At 37.6% G+C, this 17,345-nt stretch overlaps 1 protein-coding gene across 1 annotated transcript in view; it reads left to right on the top strand.

Annotated features, from left to right (window-relative positions):
• The window catches only part of ADCY2 (adenylate cyclase 2), a 363,250-nt gene that overhangs the window by 239,202 nt on the left and 106,703 nt on the right, over positions 1 to 17,345 (top strand). The window contains exons 5-7 of the mRNA XM_067569412.1: positions 363 to 511; positions 2,652 to 2,763; positions 6,398 to 6,525. Coding sequence (XP_067425513.1) covers positions 363 to 511; positions 2,652 to 2,763; positions 6,398 to 6,525 — 389 coding nt within the window. The remainder of the gene's footprint in view (positions 1 to 362; positions 512 to 2,651; positions 2,764 to 6,397; positions 6,526 to 17,345) is intronic.

Genomic DNA, 17,345 nt, shown 5'->3' with positions numbered 1-17,345 from the left:
TCCAATGGCCTTTTATATCTTTGGGTATCCTAAGGTATCATGAAGGTATTAAATAAATCACTGGAAGTTTAATGCTCCTCACATTGTGTTAATAATTTTTCTGGTCTACCTTAAGTCCTTAGTAATTTTGATTTTATTCGGAAATATGTGTTTGTTTGTCCATCAGGTTTTTCAAATAACCTTTGTAGCCCATAATAAACCTAATAACCTTTGTAGCCCATCCTAAAAAAGTGTACAAACTTCACATAATTATTCAAAGCTTATTCACAGTAGTGAACGTATAACAGAGTTTTGCTTTTCCCACTATTCTAATTTTATATACAAAAATGCTGGTCCTTCTTACAATTATTTTTTAAATACAGGAACGTCTTCTACTTTCTTTACTGCCTGCTCACATTGCCATGGAAATGAAAGCTGAGATTATTCAGAGATTACAAGGCCCCAAAGCAGGCCAGCTGGAAAATACGAACAACTTTCACAATTTGTATGTCAAGAGGCACACCAACGTGAGGTATTGTATTTTACTAGCATTTATCAAGCAGGTCAACAAAATATTTTTTGGGGGAAAAAAAAAAGCAGCGTGGAGTGAAGGTTGTTTTGTCATACTTTTTAACCACTTAAGTGCTGATACCAAAATATTATATATTAATTTGATCAAACTTTAACAACAGATTCCTTGTTGCAGCCAGAGGTAGCTCTTTTTGGAGTCAAATCAGAGAAATTTATAGAAATAATCCTCTGTTTTACATTAGAATGGGCTATTCTCATTGATCACAATGTTTTCCTAAAGTTTCCTATTCAGTGGTCTTTCATGTTAAGGGGCCAAATTCTGTTTCCATTTGTACCAGTTTAAATCTGTAATAATTCCATTGATATTAGTGAAGTTACACGGAATTTCCAGTTATGTCAATTAGAATAGAATTTTATTAAGGCTTTTAGCAGAGCATAAACAGAAATGGCTTTACCATAGACTTAGTATTTGATGACGTATTTGCAGATTCTGCTGGAAAATTTGATCATTTATCAAACTGAGCATTTCTAGAATTTAGAAAAAAAAGTTGTTTTGTAACCCTAGTGTCAGAGTTAAAGGGATTGTACTATGGCTTCCATTTCTGGAAATAGAAAACAATAACACAAAGAGCTGGGTGAATAAAAGAAAAAAAATCATGTAAATTCATATAAACTTAAAAATGAATAAACTTGCAGCAAATATTGTATTTGTTGTCTGTAAATATTCTAATGAACAAGTTTAGTTGGAGGGACATTCACTGAAATAAAATCTTAAGCAAATATTGCAGAGTCATTGATAAAAAAAAGTTAATTTTATTCTTGTAAACACAAATATTCGTCCTTAAAAACTAATTTTCTAAGAATCAGTTTCTTCCATTCAGGGAACAGAAACATATAATGTGACCTATGTGTCAAATAAAATAAGCTTGATTTTCATAGTGTGAATATCAAATACTCGAAGCAATACTTGCCATTAACCAATTTGCCATAAGCAATTTGTCAATTGAAATGTGTTTGCATAGTACATTAATTAAATAATTTCTAATAACAAACACATTTATTGAAATTACATGATCTGTTCAGTGGTAATTTGTGAACAGGAAGAAGATCCACATTTTCTGAATACATTGTAACAAACATTGGTATTACTATACAGACTCATGTAAATTGTCCATCTAGTCTGCTTGGCCTGAAAATATAATACAGAAAGAGCTTATAGCCAAGAATTAAAACAAAAGGAAACTAAAGTCAGGCTCCTATATCCATATTTAAGCACTTAAATAAATGGGCTGATTTTCAGACATGCTGAGTTCCCAGCCACTCTCAGTGAGGTCAATGGGATCAGTCGCTTGAAAATTTAAACTTATATGATACTCTCATCTTTTTAGCAATTTGCTGAAAGGGTTAGATAAGATTAGATAGTGTCTGTTTTCATCCTCGCTTGCTTGTAAGAAATAGGCCATAAACACTTGATACATACCTAAAATCCATAGCATCCAATAGGCATGAGATCAATTGGATTTATATACAGTAATAGGTTTCTCTTGAAATTACTCTAAAATATCCTTTCTTTTGATCATACTGTAGGTCCTCAATTTTTAAAAGCTAATAGAAAAGTCATAACTCAAAAGGAGGAAGGGTTGAGTTTACTTTGTCAAAATTCAAATCTGTGCGTTTAGTCTACCCTGCTAATTTAAGAGAAAGTGATCCTTTTTTGTTCATTATAGTAGTTGTATGGATTATATAATGAGAAACCTGAAATATATTTGAAATTAAAGTTTTAATAACAGTTATTTCCAAACCTGCTGCTGGAAAGATCTGGATCCTCTAATTAGACACAACAAAGTGTGCCCATGAATGGAAACATAGGAATAATTCTAAGGAATAGCTAAGGAATAATTCTATGAAGAACATTTGATTATGTCTCAGTGCAATGGCATGTCATTACCTTGTCACACAAAGTTGAAAAGTATTTGTAAAGAGCTGTATGTATTTGTATGGCTGTGAGCACTTTGCTTCATGTGTGGGCCTGATTTTGCAATATGCTGAGCACTTATTTTTGGATTTTGCTTAGGGGATAAATACTTCCCTATTCTGAAGTCAAGGAAACTGATAATCAAATTGTTTTCCTTTCCTTGTAGTATTTTGTATGCTGATATTGTAGGATTCACTCGCTTGGCTAGTGACTGCTCACCTGGAGAACTGGTACACATGCTTAACGAGCTCTTTGGCAAATTTGATCAAATTGCAAAGGTAATTATCTGCTACGCTTTTCTCATTTCTGCTACAGCTGTTTATTATTACTGTGCAATACTTTCCTCATGGGGACTCTGCACTTTTTCCTCTTGGCAAGGGCACAGTCTTATGGACAGCAATCCTCAGGCATTAAGCAGAAGAGTGTACTGGAATCATGTGGAGATTCTCCAGGAGGATAAATCTGGTATCAACATGAAGACTTTCCAGTGCTTTAAGTTAGGAAGTTCAGGGGCTAGTGTCCCCTGAAACTTTACAGAGAAATCTAATGTACAAATGAGAACAATATTTCTTCTTGAGTGATTGTCCCTATGTGTAGTGTACTTCAGTTTGTGCATGTGCTTGATGCACTGGACAGTTTTTCTTTAGCAGTATCCATGTGGTTTGCACATTCATCTGTATATGCACCACCCAACCCTCCAATAGTTGCAGGGAGTATGGCAAGGATGTGGCTTGAAAAGCTGTGATATGTGCCACAAGCTGTTCTGGGTCACAGAATACCAAGACACCTGTCTCTACTGCCTGGGAGAAGTGCAAGACCCCTCTGGCTGCAGTATCTGCAGGTTGTTCCCAAGTAGAACTAAGCAGCCTAGGGAGTTTCAGCTCCAAAAGTTCCTCGTGGAGGGGGGCATGAAGGTGGATACAGCCTCTGACTGAGGAGACCAAACTTTAAGTTAGCCTGAAGAAGATAGGAATGGCCCTCCTTCTATGGCTCTGCACTGCTCTAAGGCCTCCATGCCCCCTCCATTCCCACCTCTGATAACTTTCTTGAGATTATTTCCATCTCTGTTCCTGATGTGACCAAATTACATAAATTTGCATCTGTTGGTTTCTGAGAGCAAAGTCTGCTTCTCTCCAATAATATTTCTAACATAAACATTCATCTTCTTTTCCATCCAGGAGATAATGCAAGAGTCTTTGCCAGCACCATATCTCAGAGGCTTAAATCTTCCCCTTATCAGTAACATTAGTTTCCCTGGAGTCACATGTGTAAGTTGCTATGGAAAAAATGAAGTTTTCCACCAGTCAAATCTTTATACATTTCAAGATGCCATGTTTTTTTCCACACTTTTGTAAGAGAGTCCATGACTGAACAAGCCATCCCTGGGGTTTGTTTTTTTTTCAGATTTCTTTGGAGCAGCTTTCTTGGTTGGATATGTATGATCCCAAATAATTAAATTCATCTTCTTTGGCAGCTTCAAGCATGATAGTTTTCATTTTATACCAAAGTTCTTTTGTGTTGTTCTCTTCTTTCACCTTTGGCAGTGCCTCAAACCCATTCTCGACAGAAGTTATGTAATTTTTATTGATTCTGGACAAGTCCAGATGCAGTGCACCTGCTGAACATCTTACCTTTTTAAGTTTTAACTTTATTTTTGAGGCTAACAGTTGATGGTCTGACCTTCAGTCTGCACTCAAGAAAGTATTTGTCCATTGGCTGTTCAATCCCCAGCGTCTCCGTATCATTCTTTTATTATATCTTTTAATGTATCATTAATTCATTCTTTATCATGCCATCAGGTGACCTCCAGGTATAGAACTGTATAGGATGGTGAGTAGAGATGGTGTTTGTAATGACCAGATGATAAGAGCAGCAAAATTTGACTAAATGCCTTCCTCTGCCATTTTGTAAACCAAGACCATTGTTTCACACTACGTCTTTGAGAGTTTACAGCTCCTACTTTTCTGTTCAGATCTCCAGTTAAGAGGGTGATGTCTTTGCTTGGTATTTTAATGAGTGTCTCCTCAAACTGTTCATAGAAGTCATCAATCACATCATCATCAGCTGCTATTGTAGGGGCATAAACCTGTAAAATCAGCATATTTCGCTTTGTTTGAAGGCAAATTTGAATAATTCTTTCTCTGACTTAATTATATCCAAGCACTTATTTGATGTCCCCTTTGATAAGATAAATTCAACCCTCTTTTCTCTCTTTTTCTTGGCTCCTGAGTAGAACACCGCATACCCATCCCTTGTCATGAAATGATCCCCGCCATTCCATCAGAGCCCTGAGATTCCACATACATCTTACACCTTTCCAATTCTTTGATTGCAATGGTGAGCTTTCCTTCATACATACTCCTTTCATTCCATGTTCCTACCGTGATGATTAATTTACAAAGGTTCAGATCATTCTTTTCCTTGGTGCAAACAATAGGCACTGTACTTTCCAAAGGATTTGGTGCAGCACCATCATAACCACAACTGGAACTCTTAATGGCAGGAACCGCCTGCCTCCTATCACACCTTCTGGCCTGGAAGTCTCACCACCCAGTAGCATACATTGCTTTTGTTCTGCCATGATAGTTCTCGTGGGAGAAAATATAGAAGGGTTTCCAATTGCATTCCCTCTAGTTTGTGTCTGACATTGGTTAAATCGTGGTTTAACTCTTCCACCTTTTATTTTAATGGGAATTCCTCAACTGAGGGTCCCATTATCCTCCCCAGGATGTAGCATATCATCCTTTTGTTATGTGTTTGCACCTAGCATAGCGGGGACCAAATCCATGTTTTGGCTCCTAGGCACTACGGCAACACACATACACGTCTTAAATCAGATACTGAATACTCAGTTACAAAAACATTAGTTTTAAGCCAGCTGGTATATCAGAGGGTCAGGAGTTGTGGGTAAGAGGTTCTAGAGATGCGGGAGAGCATGCACAAGCAGTAATAGTATGGAGAGCTATCAGAATCTAATATGCCTCGAATGTAAGAATGAGACACTAAATCATGTCAGATCCTCTCACTGTTTCCAACCTCTTGGCGAGGATGCTTTCAAATGCTTCTGTGGAGAACAAAATCTATACTTCAAAGGGTTTCTCCTCTCTTGGTCTCTGGCCTGGCATTTTACCAATTGTAGCTTCAGCTCTTCCAGCAAATTATCTGAGACACTCGGTGATAAAAAAGCAAAACGGACTTATTCAATCAAAGTAAATATATCATTGAGTTACCAGATTATCACGATTTCTGCCAAAAAAAATTGAACGGGAATGAAGATGACTTTCCCCTCATTTTATTTATATTATTTATTTTATTTTACTTTTTTAACTCTCAGACCTGGCTGGACTCAGATGCAGTGTGTGATGTTGCCTTCCTAATATAGCAGACTTCTTTCTGACTGGATTAATGTTAATGCTGTCAGGTTTCATTAGAAAGACTCTTTACACTGTCTTAAAGAGAGTTCAGAAGGGTAGCGATATAATTTTGATTGTAAAACTGAGGAAGCATTTAGAAACATTTCCACGGGGTCTCTACTATAGAAGGCCAGATCTCTTGGGTTTCTAATTACAAACATGTCCCTGAAAGGTTGCTCTAATTTATTTGATTTCATAGATCTCAGGAGCCAAGTAATACTATGTTATACATAGTTATAGGCTATGCCCTTTCTTGATTTCACATGCAAATGAAGGTGGGTGAGAGGGAATAGGTTGCACATTATTCTACAACAGCCCTTCTTAATCTCCTCAATGAGATCCAGTTCTACCTTAACAAGGTTTATCTCCTTTGTAGGTATATCATTAGATATAACATATTTGATGATATCACATAAATTCAGTCACTGCAGTATTAGTCGTGTTGTTTATGTAATTTATTGTGTGACTATCTTCTGATTGATTTTGCTTTTTCCTTCAGGAAAATGAATGTATGAGAATTAAAATCTTAGGTGATTGCTACTATTGTGTGTCTGGACTACCTATATCTCTTCAAAATCATGCCAAGAACTGTGTGAAAATGGGATTGGACATGTGTGAAGCCATTAAGTAAGTGCAATGGTTTTGTAATTGAACAGTATTTCTCTGTCAACAGTAAAAATGTCATTTTTTTCCATCTGCAGTTTTTACTCGTGGTTTATATATTTCAGTAGCTCTGTGTTCACATTTCAAGTCTAGATCCAAAATGGCAATCTTGACTCTATCTGCAGCAGCTGAAGGCTGTTGAAATAAGTTGTGTCAAGCTAAGGATATTGTGCCATCATTTTATAAAGTGTTAATTAGACCACATTTGGATACAGTGTCCAGTTTGGGTCACCTTATCAGAAGAATAATTTAGTTATTTGGCCAAAGTACAGCGTATTTCAACAAATAAGACAATGAGAATGAAGGGGATTACAAATGAGGAGAGATGGACAATGGCAAATCCAGTGAGACAATACACAAGGTTCTTTCAGTCCAGCTTCATTGCAGGCACTCGTTTTTAATTATTATTATTATTGCTGTTATCAGTTATTCACAATCAAGCTTTTCAGAGCGGTTTAAAACAAACAAAGGATTCCCATGGTTAGAGTTTTAAACTAAGGACCAGATTCACAGGTGCATTCTGACTGCTCTGCACTGCTCCAGCAATTCAAAAAAGCTTTAAAACACCTAAACTGGCAGTTAAACTAGCTTTACTTCAACAGAGTGATCAGGTGGTATTAGTAAATTTGGTTCACATGAGATTGTTAGTATGATAGCAATGATTTTTAGTAAATCTGTCAATCTGGGTGTGACTAGAGAATAGGTAATGTCATACCTATGTTTAAGAAAGGGAAAAAAGTGATTAGGACAACTATAGACATATTATAAATACTAAAAGCTTTAGAATACATTTTGAAGGAACTAACAGTTAAATTTATGGATGTAAACTGAAAAGGGGTTGTAACACAACCTGAGTTTACCAAAGGCAGGTCATATCAGACTAACCTAATATTTTTAATTTGAGAAAATATCTGATTTTTTTATACAAGGGAAGTGCAGTAGATCTAATATATTTGGACCACAGTAAAGAATTTGATATTAGGAAATTATTAGTCAAATTAGAGAAGATGGAGATTAGCACAAGAATTATAAGGTTGCTAAGGAAGTGGCTAAGGGGGGGATGATGACAATGGGTTGCGTTGAAAGGAGAATTGTCACAGGCTGGAGACAGGTTACTAGTGGAGTTCCTCAACGATTGCTCTTGGTACCAATCTTCATTAACATTTTTATTAATAACCTTGGCAAAAAAAGTAGGAGTACGCTAATGAAATTTGATGAAGACAAAAAGTTGGAAGGCATCTGTGCAGTGGAGATTGGGATATTATACAGGAAGAACTGAATGATCTTGAGGACTGGCATAGTAGAAATGAGATGAAATTTAATAGTAAAGTCATGCAGTTAAGGACTAATAAGAATTTCTTGTATAAGCAGGGGGTTCATCATTTGAAAGTGACAGAGGAGGAGAGAGGCTTAGGTGTGTAGGTAGATCACAGGCTGATGATGAGCCACCAATGTGATTGCTGCTGTGAAAAAGGCAAATGTGATCCTAGAATGTAATAGGCCAGATATTTCCAGGAGAGATAGGGAAGTATTGATGCCATTGTACAAGGCACTGGTAATTCTTCATCTCAAATACTGTATACTGTTCTAATCACCATCTTGAAGAAAGATGAGTTCAGAGAAGATGCAGAGAAGAACTACTAGGATGATCAGGGGGCTGGAAGGCCTATCTTACAAGAGTATACTAAAAGAGGTTGACTTTGTTTAGGCTTTGTCTAAAAACATGATGGCTGAGAGAGAATAGAATTGCTGTCTAAAAATACATCAGGGAGGTAAACCCGAGGGAGAGAGAAAAGAACTATTTAAATTAAAAAACAATGTTGGCATAAGAACAAATGTATATAAACTGGCCATGAATAAATTTAGGCTGGAAATTAGAAGGTTTCTAACCATCAGAGGCCTCAGCTTCTGGAACAGCCTTCCAATAGGTGTTGCAGGGGCAAGCAACCTACGTAATATTAGGATAGAGCTTGGTAGATTTATTAGTGGGATTGTATAATTAGATTGCTTCATTGGTGGGGTAGACTGGACTGGGTTCAGCAGCCCTGTGGGTCTCTTCTTGTCCATGTCTTATGTCTAAAATCTCATGCTTCAGGGTTTCAGCTGGTTCCCTCTAAGGCTCAGGAAAGACTTTTTCCCTAATGTATTCTGGATTTCCTTTTGTCTCCTTACTTGGAAAAATCAGAGATGACCACATCTGGAGATGGGACACAGGATAGGTGGGCTGGTGTTCTGAAGTGGTACTGAGAATATGGTTTCTTAGGTGCTTCACTGATGGTTCTTGCTCACATGCTCAGTGTCTAACTGATCGCCAGATGTGGGGTCAGGAAAGATTTTCACCCAGGTCACTTGCTAGATCAACTTATATCTCACTAACTCAATTCCCTGCCATTGCAGGAGCCTTGGACATTGGTGCACCTCAGTTCATCCTGTTTTCTGCCTGTGGCATATACTAATTTGACTCTTCTGAGGCCTGCTATAATTTGGTTTAATTCTGGTTGTTGGGCGTGGTGTGAGGGTAGCTGGATGGTATTGGTGCCCTGTGATATACAAGAGGTCAGACAAGATGATTTGGTAGTCCCTTCTGGCCTTAAATTCTATAACTCTATGAGTTCAAAAGCCTATCTTTGGACCAGAACCACAGCTTTTCTTTTTGATTCTGGACTGGTAAAGTCATTCTGTCTTGGATGGAAGTGAATTTCATGGGCTTGGAGAGTCTGGGGTTATTACAACATTTAATGAGGAGATGGACATGCTTGCTCATGGTTAAGCTCTGAATAGCCAGAACTGAGGTTGAAAGAGTTATTTCTCCTAAAACTGATAGATAAGAGATGAAAGCTGTGTGTCTTTAACAGACCACAGCTTTAGTTGAATGCATGTTACTCACAAAAGAGGTTGTGTTAAGAATATCTCTTTTAATAAAATTTAGTTAGGGAAATATGTCTGCCAGCTGTTGATATGATTGCTGCTTTAGTTTTCATAGATCTAGTTATTTGTTAGATGTTGTGGGATTTTGTTAAGTTAATATTTACTTTTGAAAACCATGTTCATTTTTATCTTTTTATTATTATCATTTACTCTGCACACCTAATTCCTATAGGCTACATTGAAAATTCCAGCCTTGGACTTGTAGATACATTGAATAATATCTTTCTTTCTTCTTTTGCTGCGTGGTTGCTCCATTTATTCTGTGAAATAATAAATAGAACTGGGAATAGGGGAATCTAAATGTAAAGTGATTGGAAACTCAGAGAGACAACACTTAGGCTTGAGATGGTTATACAAGAAAAATAAGGAATCAGAATGGACTGATATAAATCAAAGTGATTTAAATCAGGAAGCAGGAAATCTTGATTTAAATCATCAGTTTTAATTGTGTTTTGCATTTTTAGTTATTTTCCTAATGAAAGGTGGAGTCTCATTAACTAGAAACCATTAAAATATACTGTTTGCAACTAAATATAATCTTTACACTAAATTTGGTGCTCCCTTTTTTTCTCTCGCCTTCCGCCAACCAGGAGGATACAATATATCTATATACATATATATCTATATACATATGTTTAAACAATTATGTAGCTATACTTACTTTTATTCACATTCTTAATGCTTATAGGGGTTTTTTATGTTAGAAAATGGTGCCAAAACTCTGAGGACTGTGAGCAGCCAGACAATTTAGGGGTTGAACAAATGCGAAGATGGCTTGGAGACATGTTTGGCCTAACCCCATCTTTCATTCGCTTCACTGAGCACATCTCGGTTACGACTGAGAGTTTAATCTTAAACCTGTTCATTCAGAAAGTGAAGTTGGTGCAGAATCTGGCAGCCCATCTGTTATGCAGACATCTAGTTGCATTATTTCAATCTAGAAACATCAAATATATGTACAAATTTAAATATATTTGGAAGTGCTCTATTATTCAGTCCGTGTAATTCATGTTAGTCTCTTTCTAGGATGATTCTAGCATTTAAACAACTATTAATGTTTTCTTATATGTTCATTAATGTGACCAAACTCACCACTAGCTACAGTTATTCAGCTGTCTTTCTGAATCCCTAGCCACCTAACAAAGATCTTGGCTCATTGACGACAGAATTAAAATTGACCATCAAGGAGTCTCACAAACAGAGTTTGCTGCTTTCTGCTGGGAAACTTATGCTGCCTCCATAAAATATCATTCTCTCCAGTAAGAAAATCCAGATACTATTTGGTTAACTTCCCATATGTCTAGGCTAGTTCACAAAATATTACACCGTCTGGATGTCCATGTTTTTGGTAGTGGTCTGTGTGATTTGTTCTAACAGTGAATTGATTTTAGTTTTAAAGATTACACAGCTTTTTTGTAAGCTTCAGTCTCCAGTTGCAATGTTTCTGCATCAGTTGCATTCAAAGAGTATCTACACATAGCAACTACTTGGAATTTACCAGGTACATTCTCTGTCTATGGATTGCACCTGTCATGCATACAATGGTTTCTTTAGATTGTGTGTACCTGGTTTCAGCTAATCTTCAAGACCTTGCAATAATATTCCCCCTAGTCTGTAGTTACAGGCATCCATGCTTACTGGCATCACAGTTACTTAAGTATTGATTCTTGAGAAAGTAATTCTTTCTATCTGTTGGATACCTTGTTCTTGTGGTTTGTGCCAGTAGAAGTACCTGGGTGGGTGTGTATGGAAAGAATACTACGTGCTCTTGAATATCAGGCATTCATTAAAAGGATGCGGCTTTTCTGAAAGGCTGGGTGCATTTCTTTCTACCTGGTGAATCATATATAGAATTATTTTCGGTACTGGAACGGAATCAGGAGACTGCATTTCCTTAATGTTTTTTTCTTTATCCAAATATACATGCCTTCCCCCTTTACATCACATCCAGTTATTTATGATACATCAATTATTGATCTTTATTGAGCCTGAGACTGTTTCCAATGAAATATTGTTTCCACTGAAAATTATTTGATCATGTTCCTCTTTTGTGTGGTCATATATAAGAGTATCATCCAATATGTGCAACTACCACTTCTATGTGCAACAGGAACTCTTTTATTTTCTTTTGAAGATCTTAATGATTCAATACAAATGTTTTTAATAATAATACTAGTCAAATGTTGTGATAGAATTTGTGATCTGTGTGAAAGAGACAAGGTGGGTGAATCATGTCTTTTATTGAACTAATTTCTGTTGGTTAAAGAGTCTTTTTCACCAACAGAATTTGGTCTCACAAAAGATACTACCTCATCCACCATCTCTTTCTAATATCCTGGGATCAACACATCTACAACACTTCAAACAGTTATCTGTATGAGAAAGATAAATTATAAACCACATTAAATTATTAATTAAATAATTTAATTAACTAGTTTTAAAACTGATAAGAAATTACAGAAAACAAAATAAAGATGGTTAGGTGATAGTATTCACAATATCAAAAAATGAACTTAATATAGGATGTTACAAATTTCAAGAGATAATAAATCAATTCACTAATTCAAGGTCTTATTACAATCTTATTACAAAGGAAAACTTCTGTACTAGTCTGGGCAGGTGATTTTGCTATCAACATAGAATTGTGGATCTTTAAATGGGGATCCTTATTTACTTCCAGCCAACTTTATATGAACTGATATTATGGGAATACTCACATCAGTTCAACCAAACAATTCTACAGTAGAATTTAGAAATATAAACAAATAACTTAATTATCAAAGAATGTCAATTCAGTTCAAAATGACGTTGGCCAAGAGATACTTATAGCCAATCTTTGCCACTTACACATGCACAAGAATATCACATCTAATACCAAAACATAATATTCAGTTCTCTTGACCACAAAATCTATATGATTTTTAGGCTGAACTCTGAAATATTCATGGTTTCTCACAATAATTTTTGCTGTAGAGAAGTACAGTTTCCTATTATAAATTGTACGAGGCTTAGTTGGTATATTGAGTTACTCAATGCTCTCGACTACTTATTGATTTAGGGTAACTTCTAGACAACTAAGACTAATCTTGTTAGTGAAATACAAGTACACATCATACATCTTAGTTATTGAAACGGTTTTAACTCAGGTGTGTACTTTTAAGAATTATTTAGAATTTATTATTTACCATGAAGAGGGTGCCACTTGGGGAAACAATATAGGTATAAAAGTAATTATTCTATTTATCAGTTGCAATGACTGGTTTCTTGAGACAGAGAGAGAGTTCATTCAGGTGCTTTATCACAAGTGTTATGATAGATGTATTCTTATTCTCTTTGTGGATTTCGCAGCAATCTCCCTATATGGGACTTAAAGACAGTTAATAGACTGCTTGTCAGTGATAAGACTTCATATTGTCCAGCTATACTGAAAGTACAGGAGACACTTGATACGATTTTAATCAGGCTGCAATTTTATTATTAGATGTCTGGAACTATCTGGCAGATAAAAGTGTACAGTGCACATAACTCCAGATCATTTCAATATCTACCCCATGGACTTACGCCAGCCCCACTAACTTTTTCCATCCAGATCCCCAGTCAATCCATTGCTTACCATCTTACCATCCCTCCTCAAATGAGGGTTAAAAGGAAGGGGGGTTTGCTCTGTGCCATACCAGGCATAGGAGCCCTAAAATGCTCCCCTTGCCCCGTTGCTCCTTTAACCAACACCTCTTTTTAAGTCCTTTTAAGTCCAAGCCATTTATCTGGGCACTGTATCCCTTCCCTATGGAGAGCCTGCACTGGACATCTGCCCCACTCTTACATAGTGAGTTGCAACATCATAGTCTAACTCCCTTCCCTACTCACCATAACAAAGCTGTGGGGAAGGTGAAAAAAACCCCACTTTACTTTGGCCAGTCTGGTGATGAGGGAAAAATTCCTTCCAAGCCCCCCTAGAAAGGAGCGGCTAGCATGATGCCCACAGCAGGTCTGCCCAACCCTGATATTTTGCCACCTCAAAGGGGAGGCAGGGTGGCTGCTGCTCTACCTGCTCCTGGGAAAAGGGGCTTCTTCCGCTGGCCTTGCCCTTTCTCAACTCCCCAGCTTTTCTGGTCCCTGGGGGATGAGTCAACGTCACCATGCTGACCCACTGTACTTTGCAGCAGCTCCTGAGCCTCTCACTCACCCCTTCCCTGTGAAGTGCTATACCCCTTCTCCCAAAAAGCCAGACAATGTCTCTCCCCTCCCCCCACCCGCCTTTAAGGTGCTGTGTAGTCATTTTACCAAGCAGAGAGCACTCTTGCTGTCCAGGTAATGACAGTTCCACTCACAGTCTCTCTCTCCCAGCTGTTTTGGCTTCCGGGAACAAAATAGGATATTTTATTATAGTGGCATGGCAGCATTTCTATAGTTAAGGTTGCATCACAACATCTATTTCATGGTCAACCTTTCTAAGTCCTTTAATATTTGTGCACTTAGTCGGATTCCTTCAAAATTTGGTGTGCCTCAGGAAGGTCCAGCACAGGGTTAGTGGAGTCAGGTGAGCCCAGGGTTCCAGAGATGTCAACCCACCCAAAAAAACAGCCATTTAAAAAAAATTCTAGGTTTTTGGTTTTTTGCCCAGAACTAGAGATCAAACTGTTGTTGTGATGCAGGTCAAAATGGTCTCAATCTGTTGAGCGGTAACCAAGGCAGTGCATGGCATCCACTAAATCTTTGGGGGACCCAGAGTGCGAAAAGTATTTAAGAAAATGCATGTTTTTTACACTGTGGATGCACCAAAACAGAAAAATGGCTAGAGGTGTTTCCATTCCCACCATTTCATATGCTTTGAAGTTTGTAAGTGCTCTAAAATGTAAACAATTAATTGAACTGCTTTGAAATTTGGTGTACCTCATGGGGGCACAGGGTACCATTAGTGACCCAGATTTGGGATCATTTGACCAAGGAGTTCCCAAGTTAGACCCACCAGCCTCCAAAAAGCCTGTTTCCTTCTGCTGTCTTGTACTGTTAAACTGAGGGGTATGGCTGACTGGATGAATCACAGACCTCTTGATGGCTGTGGACTGACCCTTCAATTAGCATAACTAAAGGTAAATTTCACAAGACAAAAGGAAGTTTGGATTGCTTCCAAATTGCTTTACAAATTGTGGGTGGCAATTTTGGATTGGGGGAATGTAATTAACGTATATGGGGGTGGGGAGGAAATTAGACATGTAATGCATCATGGGAAGAGATGCGTATTAGGGGGTGGAGGAATCAGGGGCTGTGATGAAAGGGGTTTGGGACTGCAGCAAACGGGTCTGATACTGAATGCTTTAGACAGCTTGAATTTTCTGGTACCAATACAAAAATATTAATCTATACCTTTTGGATTAATTTTATCTAGGTAATAACATTATCTGTTATGATATTGTATCAAATATTATAGCTTGATCTAGTATATCTCTATTACAAATTTATAGGCCTAAAGCATAGAAGAAGGTAAAAGAAATTTACTTCAGAGCTTAACAAGGGTTTGTGGTTAGTAGTTACAACTACTACTCTCCTACATCTCCTCTCTTTGAAATACAGAAACAGCATCTATAGTTTGACATGTTTTAAAGGCTTAGGCCTAAATTAAGTCAAGATTTTGGCCTTTGTGTGGATGTCTGTAACATTATTCAGAAAGTTTGAGGATGACACTAAGCTAGGGGGAGTGGTAGATACCCTGGAAGGTAGGGATAGGATACAGAAGGACCTAAACAAACTGGAGGATTGGGCCAAAAGAAATCTGATGAGGTTCAGCAACGACAAGTGCAGAGTCCTGTACTTTGGATGGAAGAATCCCATACACAGCTACAGACTGGGACTGATGAGCTAGGAAGCAGTTCCGCAGAAAAGGACCTGCGGGTTACAGTGGATAAGAAGCTGGATATGAGTCAGCAGTGTGCCCTGGTTGCCAAGAAAGCTAATAACATATTGGGCTGCGTTAGTAGGAGCATTGCCAGCAGATCACGGGAAGTGATCATTCCCCACTATTCAGCATTGGTGAGGCCGCATTTGGAGTATTGTGTTCAGTTTTGCCTCCCCCCCCCCCCCCCCTACAAAAAGGATGTGGAGAAGTTGGAGAGAGTCCAGCGGAGGGCAACAAAAATGATTAGAGGGCTGGAGCACAAGACTTATGAGGAGAGGCTGGAGGAACTAGGCTTGTTTAGTCTGCAGAAGAGAAGAATGAGGGGAGATTTGATAGCAGCCTTTAACTACCTGAAAGGGGGTTCCAGGGAGCATGGAGCTAGGCTGTTCTCAGTGGTGGCAGATGACAGAACGAGGAGAAATGGTCTCAAATTGCAGTGGGGGAGATCTAGGTTGGACATTAGGAAAAGGTTTTTCACTAGGAGGGTGGTGAAGCACTGGAATGGGTTACCTAGGGAGGTGGTGGAATCTCCATCTTTAGAAGTTTTTAAGATGTGGCTTGACAAAACCTTCGCTGGGATTATTTAGCTGAGGTTAGTCCTGCTTTGAGCAGGAGGTTGGACTAGATGACCTCCTGAGGTCCCTTCCAACTCTATGATTCTATGATCCTATGATTATTGTTATTAATAACTCCATATTTTCTGCATTTCTGCACACTACATCTGTGTGATGACCAACTTGCTAAAAACTACTTGCAACAGCTAGAAGGAAAAATAATAGCTTCTGCTCTTGGAAGGATGTCAACCTGTATGTGTAGGCTTTATTTTTCTGTCTCTGAAATATTGTGTTTAGTTGTTTCAGGTCAACACCTATGTGGAAACTGAGGCCCTAACCTACAAAAATAAAGCACTTTGATATTAAAACTAGCAATTGTGCATAGATTTTGCTGCACATATGAGAGTAATTTCACCTCTAGTGGCTTCTAAAGTAAAGAGGAATTAGACCAAATTGTTAGGTTATAGAAAAAATTAGAAAGCCTAGAGTCATCTGTGGTCTTAATCCCTTATTCAGGCTGGTACTTTAGCAAATGACTAGCGCAACTGAAGTAAAAAAGTTGTGATTACTCCCATGTACACATGTGAATAGTCCTACTGATCATCTTTATTTCAGAATGCTGTACTTCTGTGGTGTATGATACACAATATAGAGTCAATATGTCGTACAGTTATTGGCTTGATTATAAAGGAGCTCCCCACAACTCCCATCAAGCTATATACACTTATGCTGCCTGTTGTACTAACAGCAATTGCACCTCAGTTGGGTGGTTTAAGCATAAAGCTAAAATGTCAAATAAATATTCTAAATTTTGTTTTAAATTCAGCTGTTGTTTTTCCTTCACCTCCCCACAACCATCTGTTGGCCTTCTCAATTAAATATTACTCAGCCATAGGTTGTCAACAGCTGTCTTTGATTTAATCTCATGAAATTCATTCTTAGTTCAGAGAACATTCTCATCGACATGAAAGAAATTGTTGGAACAACAAAAACTCTTAACTCCCTTTAGGCTTCTTTGAAAATCCTAACCTAAGTGCTCTGCTGAATCAGAGTGTGTATATCCTTAATTTCTATATCTAGTTATCTGTATGCATATTTATTCAAGTCAGACAATCATTTAGGGTCCCAATCAGCAAGATACCTAAGCACATGCCTAATTTTAAATATGTGAGTAATTCCAGAGTCCTAGACATTTTGCATCCATAGCACTAATTTATAGTAGTCTTTCTAATTCTACTTTTGTTAATTAATCGCTCCTTACAAAAATCCAAAAGAAACCAAGAACTTACTTTGACTTTCTCTGAAAAAAATCTGTCAGTTAGCCAGAACAGCACTTTATCTTACATGAGAAATATTAAGAACAAAATAAAGCTTTTTAAATAATTTTGTTATGATTCAATCTTTTT

This window comes from Emydura macquarii, unplaced genomic scaffold, assembly GCF_026122565.2.
Source record: "Emydura macquarii macquarii isolate MOO-44397 ecotype Brisbane River unplaced genomic scaffold, CSIRO-AGI_Emac_v2 contig_320, whole genome shotgun sequence".
In the NCBI taxonomy this organism is placed as follows: domain Eukaryota; kingdom Metazoa; phylum Chordata; order Testudines; family Chelidae; genus Emydura; species Emydura macquarii.
This window is presented reverse-complemented; position numbering and strand designations above follow the sequence as displayed.